The sequence below is a fragment of the Salvelinus namaycush genome, chromosome 35 (assembly GCF_016432855.1).
Source record: "Salvelinus namaycush isolate Seneca chromosome 35, SaNama_1.0, whole genome shotgun sequence".
In the NCBI taxonomy this organism is placed as follows: domain Eukaryota; kingdom Metazoa; phylum Chordata; class Actinopteri; order Salmoniformes; family Salmonidae; genus Salvelinus; species Salvelinus namaycush.
The window spans coordinates 8,893,865-8,911,849 of NC_052341.1; the positions used below are offsets into that span (position 1 = coordinate 8,893,865).

At 40.4% G+C, this 17,985-nt stretch overlaps 1 protein-coding gene across 1 annotated transcript; it reads right to left on the reverse strand.

The window, feature by feature from the left end:
* Positions 1 to 1,528: 1,528 nt before the first annotated feature.
* LOC120029386 (angiopoietin-2-like) lies at positions 1,529 to 17,721 on the reverse strand. The gene is made up of 9 exons (XM_038974610.1): positions 17,440 to 17,721; positions 12,869 to 13,024; positions 9,261 to 9,382; positions 8,680 to 8,912; positions 8,283 to 8,410; positions 4,955 to 5,056; positions 4,657 to 4,823; positions 3,171 to 3,301; positions 1,529 to 2,426 (listed from the first exon to the last, which is right to left on the reverse strand). Exons 1-9 carry the CDS (start codon positions 17,719 to 17,721, stop codon positions 2,266 to 2,268), a joined length of 1,482 nt encoding a protein of 493 aa, XP_038830538.1. The 3' UTR covers positions 1,529 to 2,265.
* Positions 17,722 to 17,985: the final 264 nt, after the last annotated feature.

Genomic DNA, 17,985 nt, shown 5'->3' on the forward strand with positions numbered 1-17,985 from the left:
CTAAGGACATTAGTTATGACAAGCATGCCCACAAAGTAAGTAGATCCAAACGTATTTGTTACAGCCACATTTGGGATCTTAGACAGATTAACATTTGATCATGTCTTGTTGAACTTCTTGGTGGTACTTTGCCTTCTCAACCTACTAACCTCGATATTTAGAAAGGTTTTCTTCTTTACACCTCTGGCTCCTCAGAAAGCAGCACATATTGACCCAGGTGGTCCAAACTCTGGATGGGTTCCCAGTGGTGGACCAGGTGTGTAAGAACACAACCCACGTGGTGTCGGTGGGCCACCGGCGGACCCACAACATTCTCCTGGGCATCGCCCGTGACTGCTGGTAATATTCCCCTAAACAGGTTTTGTGGTGTTTGGAGCAAAGACAATTCCAGAAGAACCATGTGAGCAGCACCTGTAAGTAACTGAAGATTCTACTAATATTGTATACTATTCTTATTCAAACATAGCCCGTGGGGTCATATTGGTTAAGTCTATGCTTTTATAATGAAATGGCCTGGTCAGTTTACTAGCATATGCTGCAACTGTCTCTAAGAGCTGGAATTCCAAACAGTAGGAAGTGGGTAGGACACCTCATTTTATTGCCATTAATTAATTTTCAAAGTGTTTTTTCACTCCAGCATCCTGTGTCAGATGTGGATGTTGCTTCTTCCTGTCCTTCTCCATTCATTAATCTTTGGCTTGCATCTGTGAAGGGGAAGGGGTGTTTTGCTATAGAATACTGTCTCATCACATTTCCTTTTGAAATTGCACACAGTTCTGTTGTGGCGGCCAAAACAATCTCCACACTCCCTGAAGGCTCTTGATGAGCCAGGTCATTTGATTTGAATGGGGCCATTCAGCATTTTTACCTGACACACGCTCAATCTGTGCTGATTTCGGTCTTGTGCAGTAGTGGGTAGTGCTGAGGTAAATAGCTTCCTGCAAAAGCCTGACGTTGTCCGAGAATCTAACTGAATTGAAAGTTGAAGGCATTTTTTAAACATCATAGGCATGACACATCAGACATTAAAACACATTTTTACTGTTTTGTGTTAAAGCAGAATGAAGACAACTGTAGCTTGAATTTAAGATAATTTAATTTGCATGGTGTTCTAAAGTCTATTTCTTTGCCTTTCTGACAACCATTATCCATTCTCCACATCATTGTTTCACATCAGATTGCGCGACGGCCGTCGGTTCAGGGACGAGCGTCACGTAGGAGTGACAGGATCTGACAAGACATTGTACTCCACACAGAAAAATTCCTAAATACACTAATCCTACTCATAACGCCAGTCGTTTAGAAGAATTAAGTGAAAAAGTTTTGGTCCCAAATGTTCACAGAAGCATGGGTAAAATGTATTACATAAATTATTATAACCATAAATCACATTTCTACAGTACAACAATTAAATTTGATTGATAAATATAAGCAGATATGCTCCACTTTCTCTGGATACCTTGTACAGATTAGAATCACAACAGAGTACGTAGCCTAAGTCAGGCAAAGGATGTGGAAGTCGAATTACTCAGTCGATTGTGTAATCATGGAAAAAGTTGAACACACTTGCAATAGATTCGCACAAGTGCATAATTAGGTTAATTGACATTGATTACATGTTTTGAGTAACATCCCAATAAAAGTTATCACATCTGATTTTAATACATTTTGTGAACCATCTATACATTTTAAATTATATCATGTAAGTATGTACAAGCTCTAAGAAAGAAAAGCAGTAGAGATTCATTACTGATGACCATAGCGCGTTATGTTCATATTTGATCAAGTATTTGTACCCTAGTTCTCTTTGCTTTTAGTATTAGGCCTATTATAAAATGTAACCATTTTCAAATTCATTGTATCAAATGTAATGGGGTGAAATATCATTATTACAGAATGTACTTGGTCAACCTTGCATTGTGTTACACACTGACATTTCCCCTGGTATTGCTTGTTATAGAAAACAATACTGTTATCTCTACCACAGTTCCAGTTAGCTATAAATACCTGTTTCATCCTTTGACTGCCTTGTCCTGGTTGGTTATGCAGTCCAAAGCCCATATGTTTCTGAAAATACACAGTTCATAGACTTCTGCATGTTTTCACCTGTCAATTTTGTTGGAGTGAATTAATTTGTTCCTTTCCTTGTGGTGAGGTTGCTGTTATGGAGCAGTTCAGTCTTTTTTTGTCTGTCTTGTCTGTAGTTTCCCAGAGTGACAATGCTCTCCTATGTCCGTCTGTGAGAGGCATGTCTCTGGGACAGCCTCAGAAGTCTACTGGTCTGATCATCATTGTGGTAGACTTCAGTGAGTAGCCTGAGCCCTTCCAGTAGTACCATTTGATTCCATTGAATCGATTAGAGTTCTGGCCGTGCTGGAAAAATATTCCGTTCAAGTTAGAGGGGCCGCAGGCGTCAAACCACCAGCCTTGAAAAGCAGAAAACAAGAGATTGTCAGTCTGAGGTTTTTCATGATGTGCATGGTCTGTAAGACAACAAGCCCAATGAGGGGCTGTGCTTCTCCTTCTAACACTGACGTTTTGTATTATCACATTACGATTAACTCCCACAGTTTTGTAGCCTCAGTTTCGTTGAGTTCAATGGGAAAGTCGGGATTGTTATATCACATGGACTGCAAGTTGTGCAGCTCATTCCCCCCTGTGTCTGTCATCTTAGTCCTATTTTTGTTCATATGCAGCTGGTTATCCCCAACAATTCCCTGAGGTATAGGGATTCCTCTATGCGAGACCTCGGGAGGGGAAATCATTTGGAGAGCAGCTTACATGTAGAGTAGGCAGACCCCCGATACACGGAACAAGTCCAAGTCTAGCGCCCAAAGCAGTCTACAAATCAGAGGCATGGAGGAGGACCTCTATTCTGAGCTCAGAGAGAGGGGGAGGGGGAAATCCTTAGTTCCCAGACTATTAATGTCAACTGTTGCAGGGGCTGAATTCCCAACTGAGTTAATTACTGATCAGCTCATATCTAATTTTGCTTGAGAGCCTTGACCCCACGACAGAAGGAAAAGGCAAGACGTCTTAACTTTTTTTTCTGGGGGTAGTGCCAAACGCTTGTGGGGGGGGGGGTTAAATGTGAAAATGGAGGAAATAATTGATCTTAATGAAGGCCGGTGGAAAAGCCGAGGAGATTGGCAAATGAACCTGTTCCTTACCTCCTGTTGTCAGTTGTGAGCATTTGCAAACACATCTGTCATTGTCGGCATCTTTTGTGCTGAAATCACTTCCTGGTTGACCAAGGCTACTAATTTTGCCTGCTGTTCCACTGTAGCCTTTAAGGTGTATCCTGTGTAAAGAAAACAGAGAAATACAATGTGAGGAGGAAGTACATGATTGCCATTCGTCAGAAGACCCAAGTTTAGTCCGCCAAGGATTCCTTACTCTGCTAGCACTAACCTACAAGATGCTGTGTTTGTAGATCCCTTGGTTTTCCGTGACTACTTTTGAACCTTTCTTGTGCTCCATGACAAGCTATCGGCACCCAAACTCAACTCTGGACCACGAAACCAGTGCCACTGAATTTTTTCATTGGTCCCCTCTAATGAGGGACTGATTTAGACCTGGGACACCGGGTGTGTGCAATGAACTATCAGGTAGAACAGAAAACCAGCAGGCTCTGTACCTTGTAGGGTAAGAGTTGAGTAACCCTACTATAGGCTATGTCTTCACACTAGTCATTTGCAAGTTAAGTGAAGCATGACAGCTGCAGTAGGGTTTGCTGACAGAAGGGCCCTGTTATGGTTTGGTTGTTCATTACATTTTACATTTTAGTCATTTAGCAGATGCTCTTTTCCAGAGCGACTTACAGGAGCAATTAGGGTTAAGTGCCTTGCTCAAGGGCACATCGACAGATTTTACACCTAGTTGGCTCGGGGATTTGAACCAGCGATATTTTGGTTACTGGTTCAATGCTCTAACCGCTAGGCCTAACTTCCGCCCATTCATTCTGTCGAAAATATCAATGCTGGTGATGAGGTATTGATGTCATTGCTAACCTCTGTTGTTTTGTGGCCTTTGAATTTCAGTATTAAGATGAGTTATATGGAATCATTTATATTTCTGGTTCTAGAATAGTCAAGGGTCATACTTTGAGACTAAAGTAATGAATAGGAGTGTGCTTGAGTAGAGGTCTAATGTTCAAACAGAGGAAGTATCAGTTCTCTCCTTAAAATCAGCTTATGTTCAGCAAAGAAAATGGCAGGTACTGGTGATGTCTAGGGGTGCAGATTGAATGTTTAGGAGACCGAAGCATTTTAGTCTTCTGTTTCACAGATCCTGACCATTTTCCAGATGACAAAATATTTATTTTGGACTGGTGACAAGTGTTTGATCCTCCCACCGCCCACCCTACATATTTATATTTTCAGGCAAGGTAAATGTTTTGTTTGTTGATTTTCAAGAACATGTTGTATGCACCATTTTGTTAGAACTTACTTTAACATTACTACATCAAAACATCTTGAGTAACAGACTAAATCTGTCTCTGTCATGCAGCTATGATAATGTGTTTCAGTCCACATCGCAAAGTACTAAAAGCGATCACCTATATTTAAAGGTCCTCCACACAGACTCCCCCAACATAGTTTCCGTCACATAAGTAGCCTAGCATTGGAACACCACACCTGGGAAATCTAGGCATACCTGTAGTTTTCTGCTTCACTGCCGAGAGAGAACTGGTCATATAGTGAGAATCCTGAGTTTTCCTCCCAATCCATCATCTGTATTCTCAAGACGTATGGTTGCTGATTGGTCAGTATCGAAACAAACTCATTTCCCAACCAGTATTCATCTGAAGGGTTTCCAAAGCCCTTTGAAGGAATATAAAAACATAATTATTCAACTTTTAATATGATCATAATGTTTGTTCTGTTTGTTGCCACTGGCCAGCGTTATCTAAGCTTTGTGCTGTGGGACTGGGATCATTTCCTCTAGCGCTCACCATTTTGTACTCTTTCCACGTACGGTGGAAGTCAACCCGACCATCAAATCGTTTTTGTAGTACTGTCCATCCACCCCCCTCCATCTCCATGTCACAGTAAGCCTTCAAACAAAACAACAAAGATTTTCTCCCGGTATCTACAGCAACAAACTTAACAATAAAAACAGTTCCATATCAGTAGTTTAAAAGCAATGGTAGTTTTGTGAGAACAAGCGATGTGTAATTGCCAGATTGTAACTCACCAATGAAAAGTATCTAAGGAGAACCCCTACTCAACCACTCCACAAATTTCTTGTTAACTTCTTATGGCTGGGGGCAGTATTGAGTAGCTTGGATGAATAAGGTGCCCAGAGTAAACTGCCTGCTACTCAGTCCCAGAAGCTAAGATATGCATATTATTAGTAGATTTGAATAGAAAACACTGAAGTTTCTAAAACTGTTTGAATGATGTCTGTGAGTATAACAGAACTCATATGGAAGGCAAAAACCTGAGAAAAAAATCCAACCAGGAAGTGGGAAATCTGAGGTTTGTAGGTTTGCCTATCCAATATACAGTGTCTATGGGGTCATATTGCACGTCCTAAGGCTTTCACTAAATGTCAACGGCCTTTGGAACCTTGTTTGATGCTTCTACTGTGAAGGATGAGGGAATGAGAACTGATTGAGTCAGGGGTCTGGCAGAGTGCCACGAGCTCACTCAGGCGCGCCCCCGTGAGAGGTAGCTGAGTTCCTTTTCATTTCCAAAGACAAAGGAATTCTCCGGTTGAAACATTATTGAAGATTTATGTTAAAAACATCCTAAAGATTGATTCTATACATCGTTTGACATGTTTCTACGAACTGTAATGGAATTTTTTGACTTTTCGTCTGGCCTGCGCGTCATGAATTTGGATTTTTGAACTAAACGCGCGAACAAAAAGGAGGTATTTGGACATAAATTATGGACTTTATCGAACAAAACAAACATTTATTGTGGAACTGGGATTCCTGGGAATGCATTCTGATGAAGATCATCAAAGGTAAGTAAATATTTATAATGCTATTTCTGACTTCTGCTGACTCCACAACATGGCGGGTACCTGTATGGCTTGTTTTTGTGTCAGCGCCGTACTCAGATTATTGCATGTGTGCTTTTTCCGTAAAGTTTTTGGGAAATCTGACACAGCGTTTGCATTAAGGAGAAGTTTATCTAAAGTTCCATGTATAATACTTGTATCTTTTATCAATGTTTATTATGAGTATTTCTGTAAATTGCTGTGGCTCTGCAAAATCACCGGATGTTTTGGAGGCAAAACATTACTGAACATAACGCGCCAATGTAAACTAAGATTTTTGGATATAAATATGAACTTTATCGGGAAAAAACATACATGTATTGTGTCACATGAAGTCCTATGAGTGTCATCTGATGAAGATCATCAAAAGTTAGTGATCCATTTTATCTCTATTTCTGCTTTTTGTGACTCCTCTCTTTGGCTGGAAAAATGGCTGTGTTTTTCATCTGACTAGGTACTGACCTAACATAATCAGATGGTGAGCTTTTGTCGTGAAGCCTTTTTGAAATCGGACACTGTGTTGGGATTAACAACAAGTTTATCTTTAAAATGGTGTAAAATACTGGTATGTTTGAGGAATTTTAATTATGAGATTTCTGTTTGAATTTGGCGCCCTGCACTTTCACTGGCTGTTGTCAAGTCGATCCCGTTAACGGGATCTCAGCTGTAAGAAGTTATTAACAAACTATAGTTTTGGCAAGTCGGTTTAAACATCCACTTTGTGCATGACACAAGTGATTTTTCCAACAATTGTTTACAGACAGATTATTTCACTGTATCACAATTCCAGTGGGTCAGAAGTTTACATACACTAAGTTGACTGTGCCTTTAAACAGCTTGGAACATTCCAGAAAATGATGTCATGGCTTTAGAAGCTTCTGATAGGCTAATTGACATCATTTGAGTCAATTGGAGGTGTACCTGTGGATGTATTTCAAGGCCTACCTTCAAACTCAGTGCCTCCTTGCTTGACATAATGGGAAAATCAAAAGAAATCAGCCAAGACCTCAGAAAATAAATTGTAGACCTCCACAAGTCTGGTTCATTCTTGGGAGCAATTTCCAAACGCCTGAAGGTACCACATTCATCTGTACAAACAATAGTACGCAAGTATAAACACAATGGGACCACTCAGCCGTCATACCGCTCAGGAAGGAGACGTGTTCTGTCTCCTAGAGATGAACGTACTTTGGTGTGAAAAGTGCAAATCAATCCCAGAACAACAGCAAAGGACCTTGTGAAGATGCTGGAGGAAACCGGTACAAAAGTATCTATATCCACAGTAAAACGAGTCCTATATCAACATAACCTGAAAGGCCGCTCAGCAAGGAGGAAGCCACCGCTCCAAAACCGCCATAAAAAAGCCAGACCGGTTTGCAACTGCACATGGGGACAAAGATCGTACTTTTTGGAGAAATGTCCTCTGGTCTGATGCAACAAAAATAGAACTGTTTGGCCATAATGACCATCGTTATGTTTGGAGGAAAAGGGGGGAGGCTTGCAAGCCGAAGAACACATCCCAACCGTGAAGCACGGGGGTTGCTGCAGGAGGGACTGGTGCACTTCACAAAATAGATGGCACCATGAGGCAGGAAAATTGTAGATATATTGAAGCAACATCTCAAGACATCAGTCAGGAAGTTAAAGCTTGGTCGCAAATGGGTCTTCCAAATGGACAATGACCCCAAGCATACTTCCAAAGTTGTGGCAAAATGGCTTAAGGACAACAAAGTCAAGGTATTGGAGTGGCCATCACAAAGCCCTGACCTCAATCCCATAGAAAATTTGTGGGCAGAACTAAAAAAGCATGTGCGAGCAAGGAGGCCTACAAACTTGACTCGGTTACAGCAGCTCTGTCAGGAGGAATGGGACAAAATTCACCCAACTTATTGTGGGAAGCTTGTGAAGGCTACCTGACATGTTTGACCCAAGTTGAACAATTTAAAGGCAATGCTACCAAATACTAATTGAGTGTATGTAAACTTCTGACCCATGCGAATGTGATGAAAGAAATATAAGCTGAAATAAATAATTCTCTCTACTATTATTCTGACATTTCACATTCTTAAAATAAAGTGGTGATCCTAACTGACATAAAACAGGGAATTTTTACTAGGATTAAATGTCAGGAATTGTGAAACTGAGTTTAAATGTATTTGGCTAAGGTGTATGTAAACTTCTGACTTCAACTGTAATTGTACATTTATTCTGAATGTAGACAGCTTATAAATTGCATAGGACAAATGGATATTAACATAAGAGTTTAATTGTACCTTAATCTCCTGTGTAGTGTTGGGAAGGGCCAGTGAGTAGACTCCACTGTCTGTGTTCCCCGACTTATAGAGTGCAGCACAGTCTGGGTATGTGGTCGGTGTATCCTGCATCATGGTAGGCTTGTTCACTGCAAAAAGTGGATAGCACATCAAATTTATACTGCAGCAAGTTTACTTTTCCATAAATATATAGTAGGATAGTTACTTTTCAACAGTGGTTTTGATCTACTACATTTGAAACAATTTTTTTTTTTTTTTTTTTTTTTTTTTTTTACTAAACCTATGTCTTATTAGACTAATTGAATTGACCATAGCATTCTGGCCTTAATCAATGATGCTGCTGAGATGCCAATGTTCCCCCCTCCTGAGTCTATCAGACTCTGTCACCCTCCTCCACCTGAGGGGACGGAGATGGTGTAGATTAGGTTGTTGACGGTCTCCAGTAGCTCCTGTTGCTGCCGCTGCAGGGCAGAGCTGTTGGTGGTGGCCCGGAGCAGCTGTTTCTCCAGCTCCTCGATGACGGCAGTCTGTCTCAGTACCAGTGTAGAGAGCTGCTCCTTCTTCTCCTTCAGCTGCTCCAGCTCCACCTGCATCTGCACCTCCATCTCCCCCACCCTCTTCTCCAGGTAGCTGAGGAGGAGGAAGGGCAGGGTACACGCTCAGCAACTCGCAACAGAGCTGGCAGGGCATTACTGGTCTTATAGCACTACATAGTATGTTGGTGTTGTCCCAGCAATTATTACTGTTGTGGACTGTTGTACAATACATATGGCAACTCAACTTCCCTGGTTTCCAATCCAAGCAACTAGCTATCTTATCAAGAGGTTTGTTTTACAAAACTGTTTCACACAGAATATAGGAAACAGTAAATATTTAGTCTAATATCTGGTGTTTGTAGCCTGTTTAGTTAAAGCATGATTTAGAGATTGGGCACCTGCATGACAGTGCAGTTTACTACAAACAACAAAACATCCTTACCTGTTTTTGTCATTCAGCTTGCTTATTTCATTTATTTGGAAAATGAGCTGTTTTTCCAACTTATTCGTTGACAGAAAGTTCTCAAGAAGCTGACGTTCGAGCCGAGTTGTATTATTTATTACCTAAAGATGAGAGACAATTACTTCCCACAGAAAATGTTAGATGAGAGTGCGCTATTAATTGCTGCAAGCCTTTTACAGATTAAATTAAGTAAACATAATTTTGTTGTCATTGTCAGATATTTGTCAAGAATCAAATTAAGAACACAGGATCTTGAGGGATTTGCTTTTGTTTTCCCGCAAGTAATTTTGTTTTGTATTTTCAGAATCTGCCCTTAAAGTGCTGATTGCCATGAAAAAGTATTTGCCCCCTTTCTGATTTTCTCTTTTTTTATATTTCTGACACTTAATGTTATCAGATCTTCAACCTTGACCTAATATTATATAAAAGAAACCTGAGTGAACAAATGACAATGTTGATACTTAATTAACAAAGTTATGCCACACCCAATGTCCCAGTGTGAAAAAGTAATTGCCCCCTTACACTCAATAACTGGTTGTGCCACCTTTAGCTGCAATGACTGAAACCAAATGCTTCCTGTAGTCTTTCCCATCCCCGTGGATACATTTTGGCCTACTCTTCCATCCAGAACTGCTGTAACTTAGCAACATTAGTGGGGTTTTGAGCATGAACTGCTAGTTTCAGGTCCTGCCACAACCTCTCGATCGGGTGGTGGTAGTAGTGTAATAGTTTGGGGATGCTTTGCTGCCTCAGGACCTGGATGACTTGCCTTCCTTGAAGGAACCATAAATTCTCCTCTGTATCAAAGAGTTCTAAAGGAGGCCATATGTCCATGAGCTGGAGCACAGCTGGGTCATGGAGCAAGACAATGATCCAAAACACACAAGTCATTCTGCATCAGAATGGATGAAAAGCAACAAATTTAAAGTTCTGGAATGGCCTAGTCAAAGATGAGACCTAAACCCAATTTGAGATGTTGTGGCAGGATCTGAAACAATCATGTCATGCTTGAAAGTATCTGACATTTGATCACATCTAATATTAGGTTTTGGTTGAAGATCTGATAACATTCAGTGTCAGTTATGTGCAAACTAGAGAATGAGAAAGGGGGCAAATACTTTTCACGGCACTGTATATACATTTTTGGACTTTCCCATTTAATGAAATGTACCCATTGATTCTTGAAGAATAGAACTTATAAATTCCTCATCAGAGCCCAAAATATAAGCTTGTTTTACTACAATGGTGTAAACAAAGTCAATGTAAACAAACACTGTATATTCAAAAAACCTCGATATAACTAATTTTGATATCATGGATGGTCAATCCTTGCATTAATAGCTCCATCTATGAATTTGAGTGGTTCCAATTCTCCACCCCCATCCCTCAGCTTTTTACCGAAACAGTGGCGGGGGCTCGTTATTGTTTCAACTACTGATTACTTTAAAGTGGCAATCTCTCAATTGGGGATGTAGTATGACTAAATGAAACATTGGTCTTTTCCTGGCTAGAAAAATATCTCAAATTAGTAATATGTAATGGATTCTGATATATCCCTGTATTCTCTAGAGTAGTCCGTTTCATAAACAGCTCCATAGTTCACAGCAATTCTTTTGGATCAGCTACAGTTGAAAATAAATTGTGCACAGCCTGCCATAAGTTTAGTTTTTATCCACACTCACAGTAGACTGAAAACATTTACAATACAGCACCCTCAAGAGATTTGTATTTTGTAAATGTAGCCCTTGATAAAAATTCTAGGAGTGCAAACTCAATTTGTAACAGTCCTATCTTACTTCATGTGCAAACACTTTGTGGTTCACTTCACGTTCTTAGAGCACAATTAGCATGGGTGTAGATGGTCGTGGAAATCTGTTTCGAAACAGGAAAAAACTGAACAATCAAATTCCAATAAAGGACAAATATATTGGAAAGGGGCAGAGGATGTAGAGGCTACTGTGAAAGAGTGGCTCTATAATGTAATGAATTTCTTTAGATGTTTTGAAATCCTAGGTCCAGAAAACCCCTTCTGATTTTCCAGTTTGAGGAACTGAACTCAGCAAAATCCTGGGCCAATTTGTTGTTTACATGAATGTTGGGTATGTGTCTGTCTACCATTTGGAGCTGGTGTGGGTGACTTTGAACACACGGATGTCTGATTGTGACAAATTGATAAACCCTTTCTTGTGGGAATACAATGGCGTTAGTAACAGGAAATGCTGTGTAGTTCGTTCACAAAATGGTCAATGGCCTTCTAAAGCAAATCATAATCCTGGCCCTGTTGGACAGCATTCGATTAAAAATATATATATATATTTTGCCAATTTGATTACTTTTGTCATTAATTGCAGTGTTTCCCCTAGGATTTTTTTCAGTGGTGGTGGCAAAGTTAGCATGGGGGGGTGGGGCTAACGGCGGTGTCTCTGACCAAACATTTTAGAGGCCCTCTTGGCCACAGAGCTAATTTCCTGCAATTCTACACATTTTAACCATGGGGAAGAGAAAAAATTGCAGTTTTAAAGCTAATTTCCTGCAGTTCTACACTTTTCCATGGCTTATGCAGTTTTCTTATGCTATTGGAGTGTGTCAAACATAAGAAAATTAATGGGGTCCCCATGCCATGACATTTTTGGAATTGAGCATTCTCCCTGACTGTCAAGTTTTTTTTATTTTGGTGATTGTTTTGGTGACTTTATTTTGGTGATATATAGAGCTCCATGATCTTTTCTACATACTTTATGTCTGGTTTTAGTCGTCTACGTTTACACTGAAAACATTTTACTATCCCCGCTGCTGCTAAATGAATGTTTAGTCATTTAGCATACAGTGCCGTGAAAGTATTTGCACCATTTCTGATTTTCTCTATTTTTGCATATTTTTTTATACTGAATGTTGTCAGATCTTCAACCAAAACCTAATATTAGATAAAGGGAACCTGACTTTACAAATAACAAAAATGTATACTTTGGGGATGCTTTGCTGCCTCGGGACTTGGACGACTTGCCTTAATAGAAGGAATCATGAATTCTGCTCTGTATCAGAGAATTCTAGCGATGTGAGACTGATCAACAACTACAGGAAGCGTTTGGTTGGAGTCATTGCAGCTAAAGGGAGCCAAACAGTTATTGAGTGTAAGGGGACATTCACACAGGGGCATTGGGTGGCATTGGGGCAGCAGGTAGCCTACTGGTTAGAGCGTTGGACTAGTAACCAAAAGGTTGTAAGATCGAATCCCCGAGCTGACAAGGTAAAATTCTGTCGCTCTGCCCCTGAACAAAGCAGTTAACCCACTGTTCCTAGCCCGTCATTGAAAATAAGAATTTGTTCTTAACTGACTTGCCAAGTAAAATAAAAATTGGGTGTGACATTTTTTTTTAAAATGAGATAAGTATGCAATTGTATTATTTGTTCATTCAGGATCCTGTTATCTAATATTAGGTTTCGTTTGAAGATCTGATAACATTCAGTATAAAAAAAAATGCGGAAGTAGAGAATTAGGAAGGCGGCAAATACTTTTTCACAGCACTGTATACAGTATGTATATATATCACACACACAACCAATATTGTTAAGTTAAAGGTCCTCACCTGCGCCTCTACGTTGGTCAGTTTACGTGTTTGCTCAGTGGTCTGACTCAGCAAGTTAGCCCCAATCTCTATCATGGCTGCCGTGTGGTTGTGGACAGCATTCTGCTGGATCTGGGCCATCTCCTGCTTCATGCTTTCCTGGATATAGTTCTCCAGCTGCAGTAAGGATCAATAAGAGTTGACGAAGGCAGGTTAGTGAGATGGTTTAAGTGATATATCAGTATTATTGGTTCACTGTGATGGCGTCAAATGAATTGTGTATGATACTGTGGTTTACCATATGGATGTCCCAGTGAATGTGTAGCCTATTTCCCTTTTAGAATTACTCCTTTTATGCAGTACAGCCTTGTCATGGAGTTCATGGCTTTTCCCCTTGTCTGACCGAGAAGTCTTGAGGTAGATGTAGACAATTATCCAGTGACAGGCCAGGCATTTTGACTAGTGTTTAGATTTACATTATATTGAAGCCTCAAATTGCTGCAGGAAGTTCACTTGCTTCTGTTGGGGTCAAAAATAGAAGACTGAGAATATTTTCCCAGCATCCCTTCTGATTCATATTAATTAATGCCATCACTTGAACTATACTAGAGATTAATATCTAACTGAATCTACACATTTTGTATATGGTTGTTTTTGGTAACATCAAATTGTATCACAATCATTGGGGACTGCACTGTAATTCCCTGTCAACATGCTATATTCAACCGCTAAGGTTCTTTTTGTAAAATTGTACTTCTGAATGAGCCTTTACATGACTTAGGTTCAGTCATCGTGACGACAACTAATAAATTGTAAAATATCTACTAGTGGAAAAGTTCTAAATAAGCTGTCTTCTCTAGTGTCTATCCCACATGGTATCATTGTCTTCAGAGAAAATAAAAGCTTTAGATAGGAGTTATGTCCCCTAATCAGTATCCACCTGTCAGATTTAGAACAAACCCAATCATAAAGCTTTTTCTGCATCAAGTTCCTGAGTGGCAATTAGGCCTGAAAGTCGTGTAAACAGGCTGGAAATGATGAGTGATGAGTTGCATCCTCTACGACACAGCGTCTTCCACTGCAAGATGATATCATGGCACTTGTAGACCGAGTTTTTCTGGTATTTTGCGTAAACAATTAGGTTGTATACCCATCCGCCAAGAAGCTAAACTATTGTGACTAAGTTTAAACTGGGAAGCATATTTAGCCTTTTCCCATGTCAATGAATGACAGTGCTGCAGTCAGTGCTAATTTTCTTTTTTTTCTTCCTTTCTCCACTTCCATATTGGCTGTGTTCTTGGACACAGACACGTGGAGGCTGGAAGAGTGTGCCATCGGAACTGCAAGCGGGAAGTTCCCAATGACGGCTATCTAATCAGCTGTTTACTCCACTCCTGCCTCTAAGGATTCCACGAGCAATGCTTGTTTTTCCTCCCCGTTAACATGAAAAGCGTGATCACAAACTGACACATCTTTTAAGTTCATCCGCTGGACTCCCTATTTTTTTTCAGAGTGGGACAGTGCAATAATTTGAGGTATTATCTCTGCTCTCACAATAAATGTTCATTTCATCAGTTGATGTACAGTGATTTCCTTTTGTCCTTGACTCAGGGTCTTACATTGTGCAGTACAGAGGAAGAGCCTTTCCTCTGTTATTACAGATCATGCCAATATTCCCACAAGCTGTAGTGTGTGAAATTATGACGTGTCAGGAAAAATTATATTTTATTTTATTAGCAATGTATTTGGGAAATAGATACTTACATTTTGCATAAGGCTTTGTTCTTACTTGTTAGTATTAGTAATTCTCTTCAAATGACCCTATTACAAAGTCTACTTTTTCCTTTAAAATACCTCCAGAATTCTGGACACATTGAGCCGACCTCACTTTTACCAGGAGTCTCTGAACCTTTGCAGATCTCCTATAGATTAGTTCCGCTCACTTGTTTGTTTTACATCCAATGTATTGCATTTCAGTTAAAGACTGGACTTCCTTTCCATGACAGACATTAATGACAATGTTCTTAATCCTTTCCATCCAGAGTAGTCACTTTAGGCCAAATCCTAACCTTGAACACACATAACTCTGACTATTGTGTAGCATAAATCATGCATGTCAATTGGATTTGAGATTTTAGCAGAGTTACACGCATGTTTGCGCATAACAAATATGTCCTTCGAGGATAGAATTCTGTGAGGCAGTAAACGCTTAATGAACTGAATGACGGATTATCACGGAGTCTGAAGACTACAGATTCACTATTTTAACGGCTTCATTTCGAGGCTTTTAAACTCCGGAGTGAGAGCTGACTTTTCAGATCAATCACTGTCCTTAGCTTAAAAGTTGCTGTCCGTAATGTATTTCTAAGCTATGTTGAGTGCCATATTCAAAACATCATCCTTTAAAGACTACATTTTTCTAATTGAGGTGTTCTTATTAAGCAGTGGCTCTGATGTAACAGCAATGACAAAAGGTCTAGGGACCCTAACGCTTAGCAGCAGCTGACCTAGCTGGCGGAGTGATTCAGGTCAGGGTCTGTTTCCTTGAAGAGGTGTGAGCTGTGTGATAAGACTTTGAAGTTGTGCTTGTCTTGTCAGAGCTCTATAGACCTCATCATTAATCAAACTCTATAGAGACGAAAGAATGGAGGCAGCCCAAGCAGAGGCACTCTGTTTCTTTCACAAGCGATGGCTCAGCAGTGCTGAAAGGGATGCGCACGCCCTTCATCTGGGCACCTGTGTTGAGGCTTTGTCACTTCTCAGGCCCTTCTCACCCACTCACAGAGCCACCACAGCCCTGCTTCTGTTCTGGGACGCTTCTTTGTTTTATGGTCTTTCAGGATACTTTCTTCCTACTTCGGCTCACATTCACTTTCTTATTGCTCAAGACTGAATCCATTTCAAGATGCCCCCTTCGAATAGTAGGACAATGTCACAATTCACTTGCCTACATCCTTACAAGGTCAAGTTCAGTCCTCTCAATCAGAATCTGAGGATTCTTTGAATCTGAATGGAAGTCTTTCAAAGCCATCTTGGCAGTAAGGAAAGTGACTGGAGTATAACGTGCCTGCACATCACTGAAGAGTTGGTGTGTACACTAGGGCTGTGAAGATACTGGTATCACTGTTTTTGGGGGAAGAAATGATTTGTTCCTTTTAAAAACCTGCTGTATGTAAAATATTGTGTGCTATAGCTTGGAAAATAAATGTGACTCTGGATGACATGATGTTTGTTTCCAACATTAGGGCTGTTTTCCTAAAGAAGTCAAATCCGCTTTGTTTTGTTTCCTGCCATGATACTAACGAGAATCATGATACTGGTATAGTCCTGGTCCTACTGTATACTCTTGTATTCTCTCATGGGGGGGAAATAAAATTGTCCTATAGAAAGCAACTTGTAAAACGGGGCTCTCCAACCTTGTTCCTGGAGAGCAACTGTCCTGTAGGTTTTCGCTCCAACCCTAATCTAGGGCACTGGATTCAATTAATTAGCTGGTTGATAAACTGAATCAGGTTAGTTGCAACTAGGGTTGAATTGAAAACCTACACAAGGGTAGCTCTCCAGGAACCGGTTTGGAGAGCCCTGTTGTAAGCCATATTGAGCGGAGTGGGAAACCAGAACCTGTAACTGGCCTAAATGAATATTTCCCTGAGTTGAAATGAGTCCATGATACTACATAACATCACCTCTGCACAGTAAGATACATAATGAGGTCAGTTTAACACAGATTATACATCTATGCCGAAGGCTGCAAAAGCTTACTGTCTCTTAACTTTATCATCTTAAATTTACGTAACATAATTTGGGCTGTGACGATCAAGGAATTTTGGATGATTGTAATTGGCCAGCCAAATGACCGCAGTCACCATTTGAATAGCAATATTTTTTTTATTTCTATGCATTTGCTGCCATAGAAATATAATGAATATAACGGGCGTCCCTTTTCAAGTCAACGATGGCATAATGGGTGGACTGGCGGCCATTGCGAGTGTACCCATAGGCGCAAACAGGAAGTAAAATGATATGCTTTGATTTGTTGATTCAACTCAATATCATAACAAATACATTCCATTACATGACCCACATCAGTTAACAGAATTTGAATGACATTTTTTTACATTACAATAAAGTTTCATGTTAAGAGTCCATGGTACAGCTGAAATGGACTCAACTGCAGGAATGCTCAGCGGTCCTGTCTTCAATCAGCTGATTTAAAAATGGTTATTTTCATGACTCTTCATCCATAACCGTCAGTTATACGGTAATTGTGCCAGCCCTAAACATAGTGGCAGAGCAGCAGAGCCATTAATTTACTGCTTAATCACTGAACGGCTCATAGCACCCAACGGGGTATCCGGAACCAAGTCCCTTATGTTTTAAATATGGGCACTCATCCAAAGAGTGCAAATAACATACCTTTTCGTGGAACCATTTGTAACATAAATTAATTAGAAAGACGAAACAGATCATAAGATATAGAGGGACTGAATAAAAAACGTATAATATCATGCGAATGGGTGTGAGACCTTGTTGAACACACACACCTGCACTCCCAGTAGAGAAGCTGTGAGAAGTCAAGCAGAACACTGTACCTTGAGGAGCCACTGCGTGTTGTTCTCCATGATGTTCTCCAGCTGCTCCAGCCTCTGGGCAGACTCGTCATACTCTGCCGGATCGTCCTTCTGGACCAGGTTGGTGTAGGTGCTGCTCGGGGTCCTGCAGTTGTCCTGCTCAGGCAGCAGAAAGGTGTAGCTGCACGGGCCATTCTGGATCTGGTACTGTCTCTGATTAACAGCTGTCGTGTCTGGAGTTTTCCTGTAGCCGGTCCCCCGGGCCAAGCAGCCACTCAAGACCAGTAAGCCAACATAAAACATTTTAAGAATTAAAACGAAAATTTGTATTGTAAAATTGTTATCCAAAATTCTTCTTTTGGGTCACTCACTGCCTTTCAATGGATTTGTTTTTAGAAGGGAAATATTGTTGTAATTCTTTCCTCTGGAATATCCAAATGCACACAGTCCTCTTTCAATTCTTCAGGTTCTTTTATAGGCGGGAGGAGGGGATACGGTCAGCGGGTATACCGGGTAGATGGTGTCATTCCTGCAGGTTCCCAGTCCTAGACTGCACGCTTACCCTTT

What these genes read in the sequence shown, in the direction of transcription:
- LOC120029386 (XM_038974610.1), bottom strand. Translation starts at nt 17,721, where the DNA reads ATGTTTTATGTTGGCTTACTGGTCTTGAGTGGCTGCTTGGCCCGGGGG. An exon ending in ACACTACACAGGAGATTAAG is followed by an intron (nt 5,057 to 8,282) that starts GTACAATTAAAC and finishes TTTTGTTTGAAG; the next exon opens with GCTTACTGTGACATGGAGAT. An exon ending in CTCACAACTGACAACAGGAG is followed by an intron (nt 2,427 to 3,170) that starts GTAAGGAACAGG and finishes CTGCTTTTCAAG; the next exon opens with GCTGGTGGTTTGACGCCTGC.